At 58.7% G+C, this 18,155-nt stretch overlaps 4 protein-coding genes across 5 annotated transcripts; 1 reads left to right on the forward strand and 3 right to left on the reverse strand.

Moving 5' to 3' along the window:
• The first annotated feature begins 981 nt into the window (after positions 1 to 981).
• Positions 982 to 4,732, forward strand: SERINC4 (serine incorporator 4). The gene is made up of 12 exons (XM_062501309.1): positions 982 to 1,032; positions 1,133 to 1,264; positions 1,707 to 1,885; positions 1,988 to 2,067; positions 2,167 to 2,260; positions 2,325 to 2,536; positions 2,815 to 2,910; positions 2,982 to 3,108; positions 3,317 to 3,389; positions 3,592 to 3,643; positions 3,722 to 3,878; positions 4,144 to 4,732. The coding sequence occupies exons 1-12, from the start codon at positions 982 to 984 to the stop codon at positions 4,355 to 4,357; spliced, it is 1,467 nt and encodes a 488-aa protein (XP_062357293.1). The 3' UTR covers positions 4,358 to 4,732.
• A 1,454-nt stretch (positions 4,733 to 6,186) lies between these two features.
• SERF2 (small EDRK-rich factor 2) lies at positions 6,187 to 7,126 on the reverse strand. 2 transcript variants are annotated; one of them, XM_062501389.1, is made up of 3 exons: positions 6,866 to 6,915; positions 6,518 to 6,626; positions 6,188 to 6,416 (listed from the first exon to the last, which is right to left on the reverse strand). In XM_062501389.1, exons 1-3 carry the CDS (start codon positions 6,870 to 6,872, stop codon positions 6,353 to 6,355), a joined length of 180 nt encoding a protein of 59 aa, XP_062357373.1. In that variant the 5' UTR covers positions 6,873 to 6,915; the 3' UTR covers positions 6,188 to 6,352. The 2 variants fall into 2 exon arrangements, with proteins under 2 accessions (XP_062357372.1, XP_062357373.1); XM_062501388.1 differs by having other exon boundaries at positions 6,187 to 6,626; positions 6,866 to 7,126.
• A 151-nt stretch (positions 7,127 to 7,277) lies between these two features.
• LOC134049158 (peptidyl-prolyl cis-trans isomerase FKBP8-like) lies at positions 7,278 to 9,068 on the reverse strand. The gene is made up of 7 exons (XM_062501387.1): positions 8,834 to 9,068; positions 8,380 to 8,722; positions 8,088 to 8,305; positions 7,845 to 8,017; positions 7,689 to 7,766; positions 7,456 to 7,559; positions 7,278 to 7,366 (listed from the first exon to the last, which is right to left on the reverse strand). The coding sequence occupies exons 1-7, from the start codon at positions 9,066 to 9,068 to the stop codon at positions 7,330 to 7,332; spliced, it is 1,188 nt and encodes a 395-aa protein (XP_062357371.1). The 3' UTR covers positions 7,278 to 7,329.
• A 681-nt stretch (positions 9,069 to 9,749) lies between these two features.
• PDIA3 (protein disulfide isomerase family A member 3) lies at positions 9,750 to 17,528 on the reverse strand. The gene is made up of 13 exons (XM_062501460.1): positions 17,307 to 17,528; positions 17,148 to 17,226; positions 16,354 to 16,471; positions 15,861 to 15,968; positions 14,874 to 15,003; positions 14,291 to 14,407; positions 13,740 to 13,865; positions 13,137 to 13,319; positions 12,436 to 12,544; positions 11,513 to 11,641; positions 11,014 to 11,093; positions 10,442 to 10,499; positions 9,750 to 10,154 (listed from the first exon to the last, which is right to left on the reverse strand). The coding sequence occupies exons 1-13, from the start codon at positions 17,474 to 17,476 to the stop codon at positions 10,035 to 10,037; spliced, it is 1,527 nt and encodes a 508-aa protein (XP_062357444.1). The 5' UTR covers positions 17,477 to 17,528; the 3' UTR covers positions 9,750 to 10,034.
• Between the last annotated feature and the right edge of the window lie 627 nt (positions 17,529 to 18,155).

The raw sequence follows: 18,155 nt of genomic DNA on the forward strand, positions 1-18,155 counted from the left end.
TCGATAGCAGCGGGCCGCCGGTGCTGCTGAGGCGCGGAGCCAGGCGGAGCGGGCGCAGTCCCGCCGCTGCCCGCGAGTGCTCGCTGGCGGTAAACCGGGATTGCCGGGTCAGCGACCCCGACGTGGCTCCCGCCGCCGCCACACGGACGGTCGGACGAGGCAGGCCGGAGCGGGGCCCTGGCCGGGTCCCCGGGTGCCACGGGGCCGGGCTGTGGCCGTGTTTCCCCGTGCTCCGGTGCTGGCCCGGCGGAGGATGTACCGCAGCTCGGCCTCGGCGGCCACGGACACGGACGCGCCCCCGCCGCTCCCTTGGCGCACGCGTATCCCATGTCACCCACCCACGCGATGGGGACACCGCATTCCCTGGGCCGGGCTGTGCCCCGCGCTGTGCGTGGTATCGGGGGACACGGGGGAATCTGTGTCACCGCCGCTGTGGCCGCGGCATCCACCGTGTCAGGGGTCTGCCAGAACAAAGCCTGAATGGCTGTGGAGCACCTGAAGAAAGGTGATGCCAGGCCCAGCGCAGAGCCCCCTTTATCCCCTTGCTTGTCCCCGGCTCCTGACGGCCGTGGGGTGTCCTGCTACCCGCTGGATGTACTTCCACTAGCCAGCGAGGTACCTATGTCCCTTGGGTGCCTCTGTGCCCGGGGCTGCTTCACCCTCCAGTAAACTCCACACCCCCCCAGCCCCTCTACACAGCTATATAGTACTGCTCTGGTATCAGGGAGACATCGTGTGCTTTCCCCACATGCCCCTCATGCAAGCTCATGTCCAGGCCACCTGCCAGGGCCTCACCCTGCCCTAGGAGGGACCAGAGTCTGGGCAGGGATACCCATGGCCAGGAGTCACTGGGCAGTGCCCATGGAGCACCCCCAGGGGTGGCTGCCCAGAGGGAACAGGGAGCAGATGGCAGGGCGGGCCAAGTTGACAATCCCCTAATCCCATCAACGCCGCGGGGGCTGAGCAGAGCTGAGCTAGGCCATGGCAGGCACAGTGGCACGCGGGCACCTCCTGCACCCGTTGCTCTTCCAGGTGGGACTTGGGGTCTTTTGGGGCTGGGAGCCTGGCTGGGAACGAGGCTGGGGAGCAGTGCTGGCCCCTTGGGATCTTCACTGACCATGCCCTTTCCCAGCTCTGCTGCGGTTGTCACGGGCTCCGTGTGTCCATGAGCACACGTATCCTCTACACGCTCCTGCATGTCCTGGCCTCTGCTGTTTGCTGCCTCATGCTGTCCCGCACTGTGGCCCAGGCTATCACAGAGAAGGTGACGGGGGGAACTGGGACACCCAGGGTATTGAGTGTGCTGGGGGTCCCAAGGGTACTGGAGGTCTCAAGGGTACCATGAGTTCTGGGGTACTGGGGTGCCAGGCACCTCAGGGCACCCAGGGGTATACAGGGGAACACTGGGCATGCCAGAATTGCTAGGGGAGTCAAGAGTACTGGGATTCTGCAGATACTGGGATGCTGGGATAGTAACAGGGCCGCTGGGAGTGCCAAGGGTGCTTGGAGGTGCCAAGGGGGGGAGGGGTGCCAGGGATACCAGAGATACAGGATTTGCCTGTTGTGCTGGGGGTCCCAGGGTACTGGGGAAGGTATTGGGAATGGTGAGAGTCTTAAAGGTTTGAATGTGCTGGATGCCGTGGGCACTGGAGGGTGCTGGGTGGACACAGCAGCAGCTCTGTCCCATCAACCACTGTGTCTGCCAGGTGCCCTTCTCAGTGGTGCTGTGCCAACACCTGCCTGGGGGCACAGACTGCGAGCAGCTGGTGGGCTCCTCAGCTGTGTACCGGGTCTGTTTTGGTACTGCCTGCTTCCACCTGGCACAGGCTGCCCTGCTGCTCAATGTGCGGTCCAGCTCTGACCGCCGTGCACAGCTCCACAATGGGTAGGGATGAGCCATGGGGCTGGGACAGGGCGTCCTGGGATGGGGCTGCCCTGGGGTGGGGCCGTCAGGGGTTCTGTCCTACTGACATTAACTGCCCTGCAGGTTCTGGCTCCTGAAGCTTCTGGTGCTGGTGGGCCTCTGGGCTGCCAGCTTCTTCATCCCTGAGGACAACTTCATCCAAGGTATGTCTGTCCCCACCCCCCCTCTGAGCTGGCACCCTGGACACCCCTTTTGGCCCCTGCCTGCCCTGTGCCATCTCTACCTTTACCGTCTTCCCCCAGCCTGGCACTACACAGGTGTCTGTGGGGGCTTTGCCTTCATCCTCATCCAGCTGGTTCTGATCACAGCCTTTGCACACACCTGGAACAAGAACTGGTGAGTGCTGGGGTGCTGGGTGGGTATCTATACCAACTGCCACGGCTCATCCACTCTTCCGCAGGCTGACAGGCGCTGCACAGGACAAACGCTGGTATCTGGCTGTGCTGCTGGCCACGGCCATCTTTTACACCCTTGCCTCTGCCGCCTTTTCCTTCCTCTACAAGTTCTACACCCATCCAGCTGCCTGCCACCTCAACAAAGCACTGCTTGCCATCAATGGCAGCCTCTGTGGCATCATGTCCTTCATCTCCATCACACCATGTGTGCGGCTCAGTGAGTATCACACAGCACAGCATGGTGGGGGCTGCCATGCTGCAAAGCCAGCTGTGTCCTGGGCTGGGGGTGACTGTGGGTCCCAGCTCAGGGCCAGCACTTGGGCACTAGGGGAGAACCCAGCTCCCTAGGGTTCCCACTGGCCCTTCCTATGCCTTGGCACAAGGCATTGGACAGGCGAGTGGCAGGAGGGGACTGCTGAGGCCCACTCAGAGCCCCACCCACCAGTTCATGGCACTCCAGGAACTCCAGCAACGCCTCTGTCCCCACTCTTGCAGAGCAGCCACGGTCAGGGCTGCTGCAGTCCTCAATCATCAGCTGCTATGTGATGTACCTCACCTTCTCTGCACTGTCCAGCCGCCCCCCAGAGAGAGGTGGGTGTCCCTGCCCACTACCAGTAGTCCCTGTCATGATGCATTCCCTTCTCACCTCCACCTCCCTGCAGTGCTGTACAAGGGGCAGAACCTCACTGTTTGCTTCCCGGGGGTGCAGCAGGATGAGCTGCAGACAGAGGACACCACGGTCGCCGTGCTGGGCGCTGCTATCATGTACGCCTGCGTGCTCTTCGCATGGTGCGTGTACCCTGCCCAGGCACAGCCACATGAGGTGCCAGGGGTATCCTGATGGGTGGCAGGACAACAGCAGGTGGGGCATTGGTGGGTGGACAGGGGAAGCACAGCAGAGCTCCTGTGGCCATTGGGAATCCATGGGGCAGGCTGGGAGCCTAGCACATGGTGATAGGTGCCTGTGTTATGATTTCTGCCTCTCTCTTGGGCACAGCAATGAAGCCTCATACCTCGCTGAGGTGTTTGGGCCCCTCTGGATGGTCAAAGTCTACAGCTTTGAGTTTAAAGTGAGTATGGTTGCAGCTGTGCTCCAGGTCCTCCTGCTACAGGCATCCCAGACCCACCACCTCAAGGCCCTGTCCCAGCCCCAGAGAGGGTGCAGGTCTGTCTAGCCAAGCGCAGAGGACTGCCCACAGCACCTGCCCTGGCATCAGGCAGGGCTCAGCCTGGCCACAGGGCTGGGCAGTCACCACTCTGCTCTCCCTGCAGAAACCTTCCTGTTGCTTCTGTTGCCCTGAGAAGATGGAGGAGGAGCTGAGAGGTGAGTGCAGTGTCTGTGTGGGAGAGTGGGCAGAGCCTGTGTCCCAGCATGGGAGAGCACGCCCCCACACTCCCCCAGGCACCAACCAGACAAGTGAGCAAGTAGAGGAGAGTGCCAGGGGACAGTTCATCATCCAGGATGAGCAGGACCGGGTGGTCTACAGCTACTCAGCTTTCCACTTTGTCTTCTTTCTTGCCTCACTCTATGTTATGATGACACTCACCAACTGGTTCAGGTAGGGTGCTGCTCCCTGCTCTCCAAATCTCTGTGCTGGGGTCATGATGGTATCACTGAGCTGGCACCAGCTGGGGATGCTCAGGGCTCTGTGCCCACAGACCTGCACTGCTCCAGTGGCAGCTGTGTAGTGCAGCAAGAAGGGCTGGAGGGCCCAGGCGGAAGGGATGGCCACTGGAACACAGGGTGACCTGGTGGCTGCAGCTGGTACTGGAACCCCATGTGTTGGCATCCCTTGGGCACCCAGTCCTACCCTCTCCCACCAGCTATGAGAATGCAGCACTGGAGACCACCTTCACACAAGGCAGCTGGTCAACCTTCTGGGTGAAGGCATCCTCGTGCTGGGCTTGTGTCCTGCTCTACCTATGGCTGCTGCTGAGCCCCTTCTGCCTCCATGGCTCCGCACAGCACCGGCACAGTGCAGGGCCACGAATCATGCGGCGCCGACGTGCTCCACAGCGCATCAACGTCTCCACATAGTCCCTGCCAGGACTGAGGGCTGATCAGGGCTGGTCCCTGCTGTGCCCTGGCCCTGGCTTGGGCATCCTGGCCTCTCCCGACCCCCTGTCCCAGGAGACAGCAGCATCTGAGACCCCTGAGGGCAACGTTGGAGGTGGATGCTCCCAGGGATACTGGCCCTGTGCCGAGTCAAGGCCACCCTAAGGGCCAGAGCAAGCTGGTAGCAGGTGCTCAGCCCACATCCTGGTTGCCCAGGCCTCACTGGGGGAGCAGGGCTCTGCCATGGCTGCCACTGCCTTGGTGCATTCACTGTAAATACTTGCTTAAATACATTTTTATATGAAACTCTGAACTGAGCCTGTGCCATTGCTCTGCACAGGCTGATACCATGGGGGTGGGGAGAGGGGGTGCAAGCCCTGTGAAACACCCCAAGCCAGCAGCACTGTTGCAGGTCCCCACAGAGCCTGGCCTGGGGGATTCTACCAGACCCCTTTACTGCAGGCAGTGCAAGCTGTCCTCTGGGGAAACAATGCCTTGCTCATGCCTGCTGCAAGCACAGGCCACTGGGCAGCCTGCCCACAGCCACTGGCATGGCTCTCCAGGCCCTTCGCTGGCAACTGCTGCAACACTGTGTATGTGTCCTTGGGGCTCCCTCCCCAGATGCCCCAGCCCCTGACAGCCCCTGTGCCAGGCTCAGGTAGGAGCCATGAGGCCCTGCTAGGAGGATGCTGGCTTTCTCGTGGAGACCTGCAGATGGCAGAGAATGAGGCATTTGCGAGATACATCAGGAAGGTGCAGCATGGCCATGCAGTGGCAGAGGAGCAGCCACCAGGACAACCAGGAATGGGCACCTGCTGGTCACATAGCCCACCTTGGGCTGAGCCTAAGTGCTCCCTCACACCAGGTTAAGGGGAACCCTCCAGGAAAATTAAGAGGGCTTCCCCCAACGTTTTTCCCTTTTCCTGGCATTTCTATCAGGCCTGAGACCACATTTGGCTCCCAGGGTCAGCTTGGGCATGATGGGAAGCATTAGCCATAGGCTGCCAGCCCCAGAGAGCCCCATGCCACCCTTCTATCCTGCAGGATATCAACCAGTTACAGACACTGATGCTGGGGGGCAACAAGACAGACCTGTGGCCTAGCCGAGGGCATCAACACAGACCACCAGCGGCTGGCCACGGTGAGCAGCAGCTGCTCAGGGCCCCCAGTGTAAGCAGGGACCCAGTTACACCCACTGCCAGCCCCAGCCCCACAGCTGCGTGTTCTGCGAGACCAGCGCCAAGGACGGCACGAAGGTGGAGGCGGTGCTACATCTGGCTCGGTGAGGAGCCCAGGCTGCCGCGGGACCCAGGTTAGACTAACGCCACCATTTCGGTCCTGCAGGGAGGTGAAGAGGCCGACCGGCACTGGCCTCAGCACTGGGCTGGACCTCGTCGCCGCAAGGCCGGCTCGGCGTTGCTGCCGGACAGGCAGCTACAGCTGGGCCCGCCCCGGCCGTGCCGCAGCGCGGCTCTCCCCCGGCGCGCAGGCCTGGCCGCCATCTCTCCACCGCCGCCCTCCGACCGGCTCCAAGCCCTGGCTGCGCCCCGGTCCGCTCCAGCACCACGCCGTCCAGCTTCGTTCCTCGAGGCTCCCAGCTCTCCCACCCGCCGAGGCGTTCAGCCCTCAGCCCCGGGTGCTGATCACCGGGTGCTGCCCAAGGACCGCCCAGGCCCGACCCCACCTTTGTTTCTCACCATCAAGATGCCGCCGCTTGACTCTGCCACGGCCGCGCTCGAGCCTTCTCTCCGCGGACGCGATTGCTCCGCCGGCAGTACTCATGCTCGCACGCCCACCCCCCGCACGGCGCACGGACGAGCAGACGCAGCGTGCAGGGATCCACAGCTACTTTAATAGGGGACGGCGCCGCAGGGCGCGGGACGATGCCGGGGGTCCCGGCGGAACCCGGCCTGGGGCAGCGCGGGGCATCCTGCCGGCGGGACCGGCCCTGGGGCGGCAACCCGGCGCGGCCACCCGCTACTTGTTGCCTTCCTTCTTCTCGTCGGCCTTCTTCTGCTTCTGCTGCATGATCTCCGAGTCCCTGCGGAGAGCGCGGCGGGGCTGGCGGCGGGGCCGGCACCGCCGCGGGGCGGGAGCAAGGAGCGGGGCGGGGGAAGCCGGCAGGGCCGGCCCGGCGCTCACCTCTGCTTGCGGGCGGCAGCCGAGAGCCCGTCGTCCCGCCGCTTGCCCTTGCCCGAGTCGCTCTGCTTCTTCAGGTTCTTCTGCCGCGCCAGTTCGCGCTGGTTCCCGCCTGCCAAGGCGCGGCTGCCTCAGCGCGGCCCGGTCCCGCTTACGGGGCCATCCCCCACACCCCGGCCCAACCACTACCCGCACGGCAGGTCCCGGCGCACGGTATGACCTGATTCCGGACCCACCGCACTCCTGGGTCCCAGAACAATCCCCCACCACCCCGGCCCACCACGCCCGTCAGCCCCAGCCCCTTTTTTTTTTTCTTTCTTTCTTTTCTTCCTTCCTTCCCCACCAACTCACGGGTCATGGCGCCGCTCCCTCCCACCTCCACTCCACCGCCACGTCCCGCACTGACCCCCCCCCACACCCCGCCCCGCGCCGCTTTTTAAGGGACGCCACAGCCAATCATTGCTCCGATCCATCCCCCGCTGCACTCCCATTGGCGCGTCTCTCCGGCAAGGCACCGCCTGATTGGCCGCGGGCTATGGCCTCCCTTCTGCCGGCGGGGGCGAAAAACCCGGAAGGTTGGGCGCAAGCGCCGCAGCCGCCCCCGCACGCCAGGATGCGTGGAGGGAACGCCCCCTGCCGTGACGTCATGAAGCGTGCAGAGAGCGCTGCCAAAGGGGGGCGGGGCGCGACCCGCTCCTCCCTCAGCCCTGCCCCCGCGGAGTTCTCCGCCCCAGGGGACTGTGGGACGATGCGGAGAGGGTGGTTTGAGAGCTCTTCTATCTCCTCGGTCAGGCTCTGGGGTGCTGCGGGACTACTCAGATCGCTCCTTCCGTCGCGGGCAGTGCGGGGGATCTACGGGGAGAGACGGCTATGAGCGCCATCCGGGCCGAGAAGGTGCGGGGTGGGCATCCGTTTCTGCACGGCCCCATTCGACTACGCACGCGGGGCTCGGCGGCGGCATCGGGTCGTGGCTGGCATTCTGCGGGGCGGTGCTGGATGAGGGACTCTGGCGCTTCGCCAGCCGTGAGAGCTCGGTGTGGATCACCTGCGGTGGACAGGACGCCGGTGGGACATCCGACCATCCCAGTACCGGCTCCTGACGGATCCTCTCTCCCTCCCCGTGGCTCCCGGTACCAGGTCCTGTGGGACCGCTGCCCGCCCTCGCACCCCGCACCTTGTTGGCCGGGTCCAGCTCCAGGGCTTTCCTCAAGACGAGCGCCGCCTCTGCGTCCCGGCGCTGCTCTGCCAACAGCTGCGGGGAGAGGAGCGGAGGGTAGCTCGACGGCCGGGCCGACGGGAGCGGGGCGGTGTGGGGCGATGCGAACCCCACCTGCCCGCGCCGGAGCAACGCCCGACTGTTGTCGGGGCTGATCCGCAGGGCCGCCTCGCAGGCCGCCAGAGCCTCCTCCGCGCGCCCCAGCTTCAGCTCGGCGGCCGCGCAGTTGTTGAGGCACTTCACGCGCTGCTCCCGCAGCTCCTCTTCCTCCTCGGGCCCGGGCGGAGCTGCGGGGTGAGTGGTGGCCTCAGCGCCCCAGCCCCACAGCCCCGGGCCCTCTCTCCCGTCCGGTCTCACCGGTAGCGGGGCCGTCCAGGGCGCGTAGGGACAGCCGATATGATCGCAGCGCCGCCGCGAAGTCACCCCGTGCGAAGTGGAAGTTGCCCCGCTCCCGGCGCTGCGAGCCCAGGCGCAGGCGGACGGCGGGCGGCAGACGCTGCGGGTCGGGGCCGTCCCTCACCTCTAGCAGCGTCACCTCGAACAGCAGCGGCGCTTCGGGCGGCACATCGGGCTCCCTGCTGGTACAGCACCGGCTGCCCCCGGTCCCCTGCCCGCCCGCTCGCTCGGTCCCCTTGCCCGCCTACCCTACCTGCCCGGGCGGCCATAGGCGTATGGGAAAGCGGCGAGGAAGAAGGAAACCTCCCCGGGCTGCATGGTGGGGACGCCCAGCTCCAGAGCCTGCGGATGGGCACGGCGGGGCTGGCGGGTCGGAGCACCGGGGCGCTGACCCGCACGGCATTGAACCGCGCACCAGTTCGGGCTCACCTGCACGACGTCCCCGTGACCCGGCACGAAGATGAGCCGCGGGTCCCGCTCCACCAGCCCACCGTCCTCCAGGGCGCCCAGCACCTTCACCGACACCTCCTGGCCCGGCAACGGCCGCGACCCGCCCGGCCCGGCCCACACCACGCGCTTCCGCAGCAGCCGGTCCTCTGCGGGGGAGGAGGCGCTGAGAGCCAAGCCGGGATCCCCGTAATTGGCGCCCCTTTCCCGACTCTCCCCGGTACCGGCCGTCCTAGCCTGGGCCGCCCGCCGGCGCTCACCCGTCAAGTCGCTCCAACCGTCGGAAGCGAAGAGCGGCCCGAAGCCGCCGGGCCCCGGCACTGCCAGCGCCTCCAGCCGCCGGTAGAAGAGCCGCTCCTCCTCGCGCACCGACGGCACCGCGATGGCGGTGTGAGGCAGCCGGAACCGCACCCGCCGGTCCCGGCCGGGCCCCCGCGGCCGCCCGCCGGCCCCTGTTTCTCTCTCGGGGGAGCCGCCGGGCGACGGGCCCGGCATGTCCGCCCCCGGCCCTTCTCGCCGCCCGCCGCTACCTCCTGGCCTCGGTCCGGTCCCACCCGGGGCTCGGCGGCGGGTGCCCACGGCCGCCAGCCCGCACCGGGCGTGTTCGCCGCTGGTCCCGCCGCGCCGCGACTGCCGGGGGTCGCCCGGACCGGGAACACCGCGGAGCGCATGCCGCCACGCCGTTACCTAATGCCGGGAAGCGGCTCAGGGGATTAGTCCGGGCCGGCGGCAAAAATAGCTGGCCGAGGGCAAGCCCCGCCACGGGGCTTCCGCCGCCCGCCCCCACCTACTGCTGCACCTCGGAACGGACCGTCTGCCCGCCCCCGTCGCGTGGTCCGGGCAATGCCGTGGCTGGGCGTCCCCGGTACCGAGGCCCAGGATCACCTTCCAAGGCAGCTGGAGAGTCAATAAGGGAACTGCATGGCCCAGGGCAGCCACGGCTTCAGGGGGGCCAATGGGCACCACAACTGGGTCAGGGTCTCCTGGACAAGATGGGAGATCAAAAGGACAACCAGGGAAGCCAGGGCAGGGGTGAATGTATTGGGGGACCAGGGAAAGTGGAAAAAGATCCTGATTCCTGCAAGCCAGTGTCGTCAGTGCTCCTGCTGGTGGGAGTGTGCCTGAAGAGCAGGATGCCACTGTTGGGGCTGATGGGTTGTGCCAGGACAGCGACACTCAGTCTTAAGGGGGTCATTTTATTGTTTCACTTCTCCAAATGTACAAAAAAAATTAGAAAATAACTGTACCCCCACCCCCTCCCAAACCTCAAAACAAACCCGGGGCGCCCCACAACAGTGCAGCTAAGAGACGGCAGGAAATGAAACATTACTAGATACAGCAGCTGGGGGCCCCTCGGCCCACATGGCCACTGGCTCTCCACAGCCCAGGACTGGCCCCAGTCTGACCAGTGCTTCTCCAATTCACACAGAGCTCATCCTGACAAGGTGGTAAATAGGTACTTTACAAATCCTCCTTCACCTTCTTCTTGGATTTCTTGGATTTCTCTTCCTCCTGCAGCACGGGAGCGTTGGTTGCCTCCCGCTTTAGGTAGCTGATGAAGTCACTCACTTCTCTGCCCCCCTGAAAAAAGCAAGTGAGAGTCAGGCAGGACCTGTACTCACCATGGCTTCCCCTCTCCTGAAGGGGGATTCAGGTCACTGGCAGGAGACCCAGGTGACTGCAAGCAGAGTTCTCCCTAGGGCCTGCAGCACAAAGTACAATGCTCCCAGTAGGGAGCACACATCAGGTGTGCTCCCAGGTAACAGGAACACAGTGCCATCCTCAGCCTCAAAGAGGCTTGAGTATACTTAGAAGACCTGGATGCTCTTCACTTCCTTACAAAGCATCAAGAACAGCAAAATACTTACCTCATACTTCTTTGGACTCTGCTTCTTTCCAGCTGGAGCAAAATAGATGGTGGGGAAACTGGAGAGAGGGAAGAAACACATGAGCTCCTGAGATGCTCTGATTTCTATCAGACCAGCCCCAAGTGAAGGGACTCACACCCCACACTGCCCTAGTTAAACATGGCACAGCTTCAGTGGCTCTGAGGCACCAGGTGTGGCCTTCAAGAGTCTGGCCACACCCACAGATCTGGCTGAGCTCACAGGTTCAAGTTTGCTAGCTAAACTCCTTTTGAACAGCAAGCCAAAATTTGTTTGCACACTGCCAGGAACAGAATCTCAGCAGATTCCAAAGCAGCAGGGCAGACCTCCAGGCAGAGCCAGGACACCAGAATCCTGGAGAAGCCAGGCAGATCAGAGCATTTTGTTGTCACTCTTGATTTCTCCACATCAAGCCATTGCCCAGCACCTAGCTACTGCCTGGCAACCCCCACGCCCTTCCCCATGAGGCACTTTCAGCTCTTCAGTGCTGTGCCCAAGGTCAGACAGAGACAGACTCATGCACCGACACGTGGTGTCACAGCAGTCAGACCTACCCTCGGACTTCATAGGGAGAAGGCACATCATTGGCTGTAGCATCCATTTTGGCAATGACGATATTGGGATCTTTGCTGAGCTGTGGATAGAAAGAACCCATGAGTAACCAATTCCATAATCCAGGAACCCAGCAGTCAGCATGATGTGGGATAGTGGTGTCAAGAGGACAGTGCACAGGGAATGCCACTTCACCAACCCCCACTACATGGGAGACTATCACCATGCAGAGAAAAAAGATCTCAAAAGAAATTTGGCAGCTGCGGCCAGTCACTGAATCAGGGAATACTCCTGTGGCCTAGCCAAGAACACAGATTAAATGTACCAGTGTGGTTGCCACCACAGATCCTGCTGCAAGGTATCTGCACTCCACAGTGACCAAAATTTGTAGTCCTCAGGAAGGTACAATTATTCCCCTTTATAACAGAGGCTAGAAAGAACCTGCAGGATCATTTAGTGCTGCAAAATTCTAGCTCACATTTGCAAGAGTCTCAGACTTACCTTCTCCCCCAATTCTTTGTATTTCGGCTCCAGATTCTTGCAGTGGCCGCACCAGGGTGCATAAAACTCTATCAGAACATCTTTGTCGTGAGCATTAACTATTTCATCAAAGTTCTCAGCCACCACCACCTGTAAGGGTTGATCACACCACTTAGTTCCTTCCAAGACAAGAGATGAGGCAGTGACATGACATGCTCCACACACTCCACCCAAGCCTGGGTCTCCCATACCTGCACAGCAAGCAGGAGAACCAAACAGCACTCCTCATCTGCACCATGCAGGTAAAAACCTGCCCTAAGTTACCACCACTACCTCCAAGTGAGGTCTGCATATGGTCTCCTCACAGGGAGATAAAGACATTTCTTTTTAATCCCAGCAAGCAGTCAGCAGGACTGGCTGAAGCCATCCCCATTCCCCCAAAACATCTGTGAATCCTGTGACTTGCACTCCTGCATAGGGCTCTGATCAAAAAGCCAAGCCAGGGAATGTTCTTACTCAGGGCAGAACTGCCTGGGAAGGTGAGGGGCAGGAATTATACCAGATCCCAAAATGAGATAAATGGGGAGATCCCTAAAACAGTACAGTCACAACCAACAGGAAGACCATGCCATGAAGGAGTGAGCACAAGCCAAGAGGGCAGGCCTTTGCATAATCCCTGGAAATCTGGATGTTGCTGCACTTACAAAGCACACAGCTGCTGTGGCCAAGCAGCAGTTACTATGCCGAGAGGAAAAAACAGAGCCCAGACTGCAAGATGCATGTCTCCCTCACCTCAGAAAGCTGCAGTGGAACAAGGGAGTAACTCCTCTGTCTATCACCACAGAGGCCTCTTGAGCTGCCACCATGCCACACTCCCAGCACTTCACACAGGCACAGGAAACTGCTGCTGAGGCAGTGTCTCTGCTGCCATAAGCAGCACTCACCTTTACAGGGCCATCGTTGCTTTCAGGGACAGGCTCTGATTTCAGGTATTTTTTCAAGTTTCCATCAAAGTAATCTTGCAGGAATCTCTCCAGAGCCTTTCCATCACGGCTGAAAGAAAAGTGATGTTGCAGCCATCATCACACACACAGGATGAGAGGGGCAAAGTTTCAAGGCTTATTTAAGCTCCTTCCACCCACACAACAGATGCCAACTGCATCTCTGACAGCACCAGTTGGGGGCTGGCTTAGTAGACCCCAGAACAAGTGCAACGATGTACTTAAGGGCTCTGACAGGAGACTGGATGCACATCCCATTCAAAGTTTTAGGCCTTCCAGCATCCTTCAGGTTTTGTTATTTGTTTTTGTTTGTTTGGTTTTGGTTTTTTTTTGTTTGTTTGTTTTTGTTTTTTCTTTTTTCAAAATGAAAGGTACTACCAATTCTTCTGCCCTTTATTGCACCCTAATTCCTAAGCACATACTTCAGTATTTTGAATTAAATTCTCTCCCTTTGTATAACAGGAGGGAAAGCTTTCTATAGAGCAGAACACATGAGCAGGAGCTTTTGACCCAGCAATTACTTCTTCCAACTGGAACATCCAGCTTTCCTGTTTCCTCGAAGCTAACAAAGTATCATCTGGTCAGAGACCTCTAGACCAAAGTCCATCAAGTGAGACCCAGTACCAGCAAGTTCAAGAACTCACGAGAACTCTTCTTGCATGACATATTTATCTCCTTTGGCAGTTCTGATGGCAACAACGGGGGCCTCACCCACACTGCTGTCCAGACCAAACTCAGAAAGTTCATGGCCAAACGTTTTCCGACTAGCAACAGCATAAGACAGTTTGTGGCCAGCATCCAAGAACTTCTTTGCAATCATCATAACTCTGAGTGGAAAAAATAACAAACAAAACCACAAAGCATTATTTCTTTGAATATTTTCTTCCACATGATGTAACACCCTTCAAGAAGACATGCACATCGGACTAGGAATTCAGCAGCACAATGTGCTCTTCAGAGTCAAGTCCTGTAGAAATGGGGCTGAGAAGCAGACCATTAAGCTTGTGTCTGTGGTGACTGAGGTAAGTGTGCGTTTCCATCCTCCACCTGCGTGACCCCAGGGTGTCAGGTGCGCAGGGCTGAATTGCACACCACAGCAGTGAAGTAGTTTGTGGGTGAGGTCTGAGTTCCCAAGGACCAGGGATCCAAGAGCAATCACACAGGATTTCAGAGGATTGTCACCCAAGCTGCAGAAGTGCAGCACGGCAGGAACAGTGTGAGGCTAATTTACCCACCACCACTCCCACCTGTTGCGCCAGTAGTTGGATCCTTTCGCATTCTTCTCATAGTCAACATCATAGTAGGCCACCAGCAAGTCCTTGCCCTGGATCAAGTCTTTGTTGTCTTCAGTCATGTGTGGGCAGATGCCAAAGCTGTCAACGAGAGAGGTATTAAGCAGAGTCCACGACTCCAGAACAGGCATGACACAGCACACTTACTTCCCACCCAGGAGTTCAATGCCTGGGATCAATCAGGCCCCAGGATGAAACATTTTGCTGATTCCTGTACCAGGTTATTCCAAGTCAAATCTCCATCTCCAGCCACATGAGTGGCTAGACCTGACCCAAGTAAGGCCAAAGCTAGCACAGCTCTCACAGGTTCAGTTTTTAAACTGGATCATGGTTACAATATGGAGAGTTCACACCAATAGCCAGGTCAGGATTTCAAGAAGGTGCCCCCAAAGGGAAGTAGTGCCAAGACATACAGCAGGAAGTGGCAGCAATGAAAAAACAAGCTCTGACAGGGACAAAGCCAACTGGGGCTGGTCGGTCACAGGTGCTGGTGAGGAATCACTCACATGTTCTCCTGGATGAATTTCTTGATCTTTCCACTGGTGATTTTGTCTTCTGGATACTTGATAGAGCTCTCCTCAAACTTGTTGGTCAGGCGTGGAGGACGGAATAAGACTACACCTCTGTAGGGAAGCAGGTATTGTGAATTACTTCAAAGTGTCCCTGGGAGTCCACAAACAGCAGCCAGATGAGGCAAAAACCCACTCTCCAGTGACAATCCCCACTCACCCTTCATAGCTCGAACAACACTGTCTAGTTTCTTGGTGGCACTAGTGCATTAGGTGTACCTGTCAGAGTCTTCTCTATGATTCAGACAGGCCACAATGAGAAAAACTCTCACCATAAAAACGAATACAGAAATAAAATGTCTCTGTTGAGATACTTTCTACCCAGACAGAGGCAGACACAAATGCTTCAGCGCATCTAACCGTTTATACCTTTCTATCTCAATTCAAAAGAAACACCACTGTCAGTTGAGAAAGAAAACAGACCTTAGCCTTTGTTTAGAAACTGAAACCATTTAATTGGATTCTATCAATTTGTTCCAAATGCCTCAATAACAGGAAATCTTTGTATTAAGTAACTTACTCTCCATCTTCCCTGTACTTCTGCACCAGCTGCTCCTCGGTGGTGTGTGCAAAGCGGTAGTTATCCCTGAGGCTGTTGGCTGCTTTCATGAACTCTGAATAAGCATCCCCCGATGTATCATCAAAGAAGCCTGCAGCAAAAAGGCAGACTGTGACCACAAACCAACCCAGCTGTGGACCCTCTGCAGCTCTCAGCATTCTTCTCTACAATGCACTGGATCAATCCTGAATCCAGTCCTTCACTGCATGTTGAGGTCTTTACCTTTGACAGCTTCTCTCCCATTTTTCAGGCCCTCCTTAGACCCCCTCCTTTCCAGCAGCAGAAGGCTACCCAGGAGAAGCTCAGCTTGGGTCATTCAGTCAAGGACTACTGTCCCCTGAACACCCAGACATCCACTGGTGACTGCGTACCAACAGCCACTGGCAGTTAATAACAGTAAGTTTAGGAATGCTGGTTAATACTCATGTGGTCATACCTACAAGATGGCACCTGATTTGCACCATTTACTGTTGCCACGTGTAGCCACAGACACACCCAAGGCCAACAGCCCTCCAATGCCACCTGAGCAACAAATGCACCTTCTAGCAACCCAAAGCCAAGAAAGCAACAACCTTTAAAAAACAGATACTATGGTGCCAGGGGAGCCAACGAAGGCAGAGGGCCATGAGAAAAGAAGAAAAAACATTTTTGAAGGAATATCCAGAGGTCCTCAAATCCAATCTTCTGCTTGAAGCAGGACCAGCCCCAGTCAGACTAGATTACTCAGAGCTTTGTCCAATTAAGCTGTGAAAATCTCCCAGGTTGAACATTTTAAAAACCCTCTGGATACATGTTCTAGGGCTTTGTTGTTCTCAATACCAACAGTGGTTTTGTTCACGTCCATCTGGAAGTTCTTCTGCTGCAGCCTGTGGTACTGCCTTTGATCTTTCCACACAAGCTCCCAGAGCCCAGTGCCCACTCATTTCACGATGCACTACCTCTACTCACCCACAACAGAAGCATCTTTATCACCAATGAACTTCTCAAACTCAGCCACAGAACTGAGAGCCACCGAAGCAGGTCCCGCCTGTTTCTTGAGATGGCTGACAATCCCATCTTGAAAGATTAGTAAAATAATTAAAAGGATCAATACCGAGTTCCACAAGACATTTTTCAAGCCTTCTAAACCAAAAATTGTTTCTGCAGAATCCATACACATCTCCCATGCAATAAACATGTGAACTGAAAGACTGCTCCCATCAGCTTCACACAGGAGCTTTCCAGCATCCTGGGAACTAGGAGCTAATGTGGAAACCTTCACCTTTAAAGGAGAGCTTTAGGGGAAAATAAACATCCCAGTCTTTGCCACCACAAAGAGTTCTGGAGAGGGGTATGAGGGGCTGAAGGGTATATGTGTAGGTGGGAAGCTTTTCTGCAACCCTGGCTGTTACATGTTGCCTCCTGCAGATCAGCAAACCAGACACTGCCAAATAGTTCTTACCTGCTGTTCTGGGCCCATCATAGGTCCCTGCCTCTTCTCCATCTCGAAAAATCTTTAATGTGGGATATCCACTGACTCCATACTTGTTACAGGTGTTGGAGTTTGCTGTACAGTCAACCTTAAGGAAAAGAAACCTTGCTGCTTAGACTGAGATCCAGCCCTAACACACCCAACCCAGCCAAGGGACTAGAGGGATCCATCACACACTGCCAGGTGCTGGACAGCCCAGAGTGGAAAACAGTTAGCACAGGTATATTGAGAGGCCCAGAAAAAGATTTGAAAAAATACTGGAAAGACTAAATAGTTTCATGTTCCACCAGACTACATTAAAAAAAAAATACTAGAAAGGATAGTTTCCTACAATCAATGACAAGGAATTTCTCAGCACCTCGTAAGTCCTAAAGTGCATAAAACACTTAAAGAAAACAGGCTAACCTGACCAGAAGGCCATGGTGCCAAGAGTCCATGCCACTTCCCGTAAAGGAAGAGAGACACCCTGATTTGGGTAAACTCTACGAGTTTTGTGGCAGAAGAGAAAGCTCCTAGTCAGCAAGCCTCAATGGGTACGTGCAGCACGGTGCTCGCTCTCAGCCTCACCCAGCTCCCACCAGGCCTATTTCCCCGGCTGGGGCGAGCCCTCGCACACCCTCTGCACACCAGCTGCGCGGTGCAGCCCTGCAAGTACCGGCTTCCAGATTATTTCAGGGCTCCAAGGCATCAAAGAAACGCTTTCGGTCAGGCCTGCAGAGCAGGAGTCGGGTCGCTGGCCGCCCAATACGGGGACCGGTGCTCACCTTCACGAGAGGCACGATCCCCTTCAGCCGGGTGGCGGCCGACTCGTATTCCGGCGCCAGCCGCTTGCAGTGTCCGCACCTAGGGACATGGAACGGAGTCAGACGGACCAAGTACCCCTCTCGGCCCGCCCCGTTCCCCCGCCCCCAGCGGCCCCTCACCAGGGGGCGAAGAACTCCACGAGCACCAGCCCCGGGCGCTCGGCCAGGCCACTCTCGAAATCGGCATCGGTGAGCTCCACCACGTCAGAGGCGCGAGTGCCGAGGGAGAGCAGCAGGAACAAGAGCAGCGCGGCAGGCAAGGCCGGCTGCGAGAGCCGAGGCACGGACATGACGGCGGGAGCGGCGGATCCGAGAGCAGGGGGGCCGGGAGCGGCAGCTGAAGAAGCGCCGGGGCCGCAGCCGGAAGTCCCGCCCCCGCATCCGGATCTGCCGTGTGGCAGCTCCTGATTGGGCGGAACGTCAGGGGCCGCAGACCGGGGGGGCGGGGCCAGAGCAGAGACCCCGCCCCCCATCGCCGCCGGGTCTCGGCCTTACCCCGGCCGTGGCGGGCGCGGGCCGGAGCTCCGGAGCCTGGGCTGAGTCCCGTCCTCGATCCGCGGTGCAGTCCCCTCCCATCGAGGTGTGTCGCGCTGATGCCGCGCTGCCGAGTCCGCTGTCGGTCTCCGGGAGCTTTGCTGACCCGCTGGACGTGCATTAACCCCATGGCCACCTTGTCTGGATCGCACCGTGCCGGCCCGGTGGTGACACGTACCCCGCACATGCCGCAGCCCCGCATTTTCGCCTACTGTCCCTCATGCTCCGGCCCTGGCAGAGTCCGGCGTTCCCCTAGTCCCAAGCCAAACCCGGGAGCGGGTCTTTACCCGTCTTTACTGTAACCCCATCCGCCGCCATTTGCACTTTCTGATGGGGTCTGCGGTCGGAAGGACCCTCGTCTGTCCCATCCCTGCCGGGGTGCTCGGCTCGCCCCCCAGCTTCCACCAGCTCCCAGCTTCCAACCTGCTCCCACCT

The sequence above is a fragment of the Cinclus cinclus genome, chromosome 13 (genome assembly GCF_963662255.1).
Source record: "Cinclus cinclus chromosome 13, bCinCin1.1, whole genome shotgun sequence".
NCBI lineage: Eukaryota > Metazoa > Chordata > Aves > Passeriformes > Cinclidae > Cinclus > Cinclus cinclus.

What these genes read in the sequence shown, in the direction of transcription:
- PDIA3 (XM_062501460.1), bottom strand. Translation starts at nt 17,476, where the DNA reads ATGTCCGTGCCTCGGCTCTCGCAGCCGGCCTTGCCTGCCGCGCTGCTC. An exon ending in TGATGGGCCCAGAACAGCAG is followed by an intron (nt 15,969 to 16,353) that starts GTAAGAACTATT and finishes TAATCTTTCAAG; the next exon opens with ATGGGATTGTCAGCCATCTC. An exon ending in GCAACGATGGCCCTGTAAAG is followed by an intron (nt 11,642 to 12,435) that starts GTGAGTGCTGCT and finishes CAACCCTTACAG; the next exon opens with GTGGTGGTGGCTGAGAACTT.
- LOC134049158 (XM_062501387.1), bottom strand. Translation starts at nt 9,068, where the DNA reads ATGCCGGGCCCGTCGCCCGGCGGCTCCCCCGAGAGAGAAACAGGGGCC. An exon ending in CCTGGACGGCCCCGCTACCG is followed by an intron (nt 8,018 to 8,087) that starts GTGAGACCGGAC and finishes CTCACCCCGCAG; the next exon opens with CTCCGCCCGGGCCCGAGGAG. An exon ending in CGTTGCTCCGGCGCGGGCAG is followed by an intron (nt 7,767 to 7,844) that starts GTGGGGTTCGCA and finishes CTCTCCCCGCAG; the next exon opens with CTGTTGGCAGAGCAGCGCCG.
- SERF2 (XM_062501388.1), bottom strand. Translation starts at nt 7,005, where the DNA reads ATGGGAGTGCAGCGGGGGATGGATCGGAGCAATGATTGGCTGTGGCGT. An exon ending in AGGGAGCGGCGCCATGACCC is followed by an intron (nt 6,627 to 6,865) that starts GTGAGTTGGTGG and finishes GCGCCTTGGCAG; the next exon opens with GCGGGAACCAGCGCGAACTG.
- SERINC4 (XM_062501309.1), top strand. Translation starts at nt 982, where the DNA reads ATGGCAGGCACAGTGGCACGCGGGCACCTCCTGCACCCGTTGCTCTTC. An exon ending in CGTGCACAGCTCCACAATGG is followed by an intron (nt 1,886 to 1,987) that starts GTAGGGATGAGC and finishes ACTGCCCTGCAG; the next exon opens with GTTCTGGCTCCTGAAGCTTC. An exon ending in CACACCTGGAACAAGAACTG is followed by an intron (nt 2,261 to 2,324) that starts GTGAGTGCTGGG and finishes ACTCTTCCGCAG; the next exon opens with GCTGACAGGCGCTGCACAGG.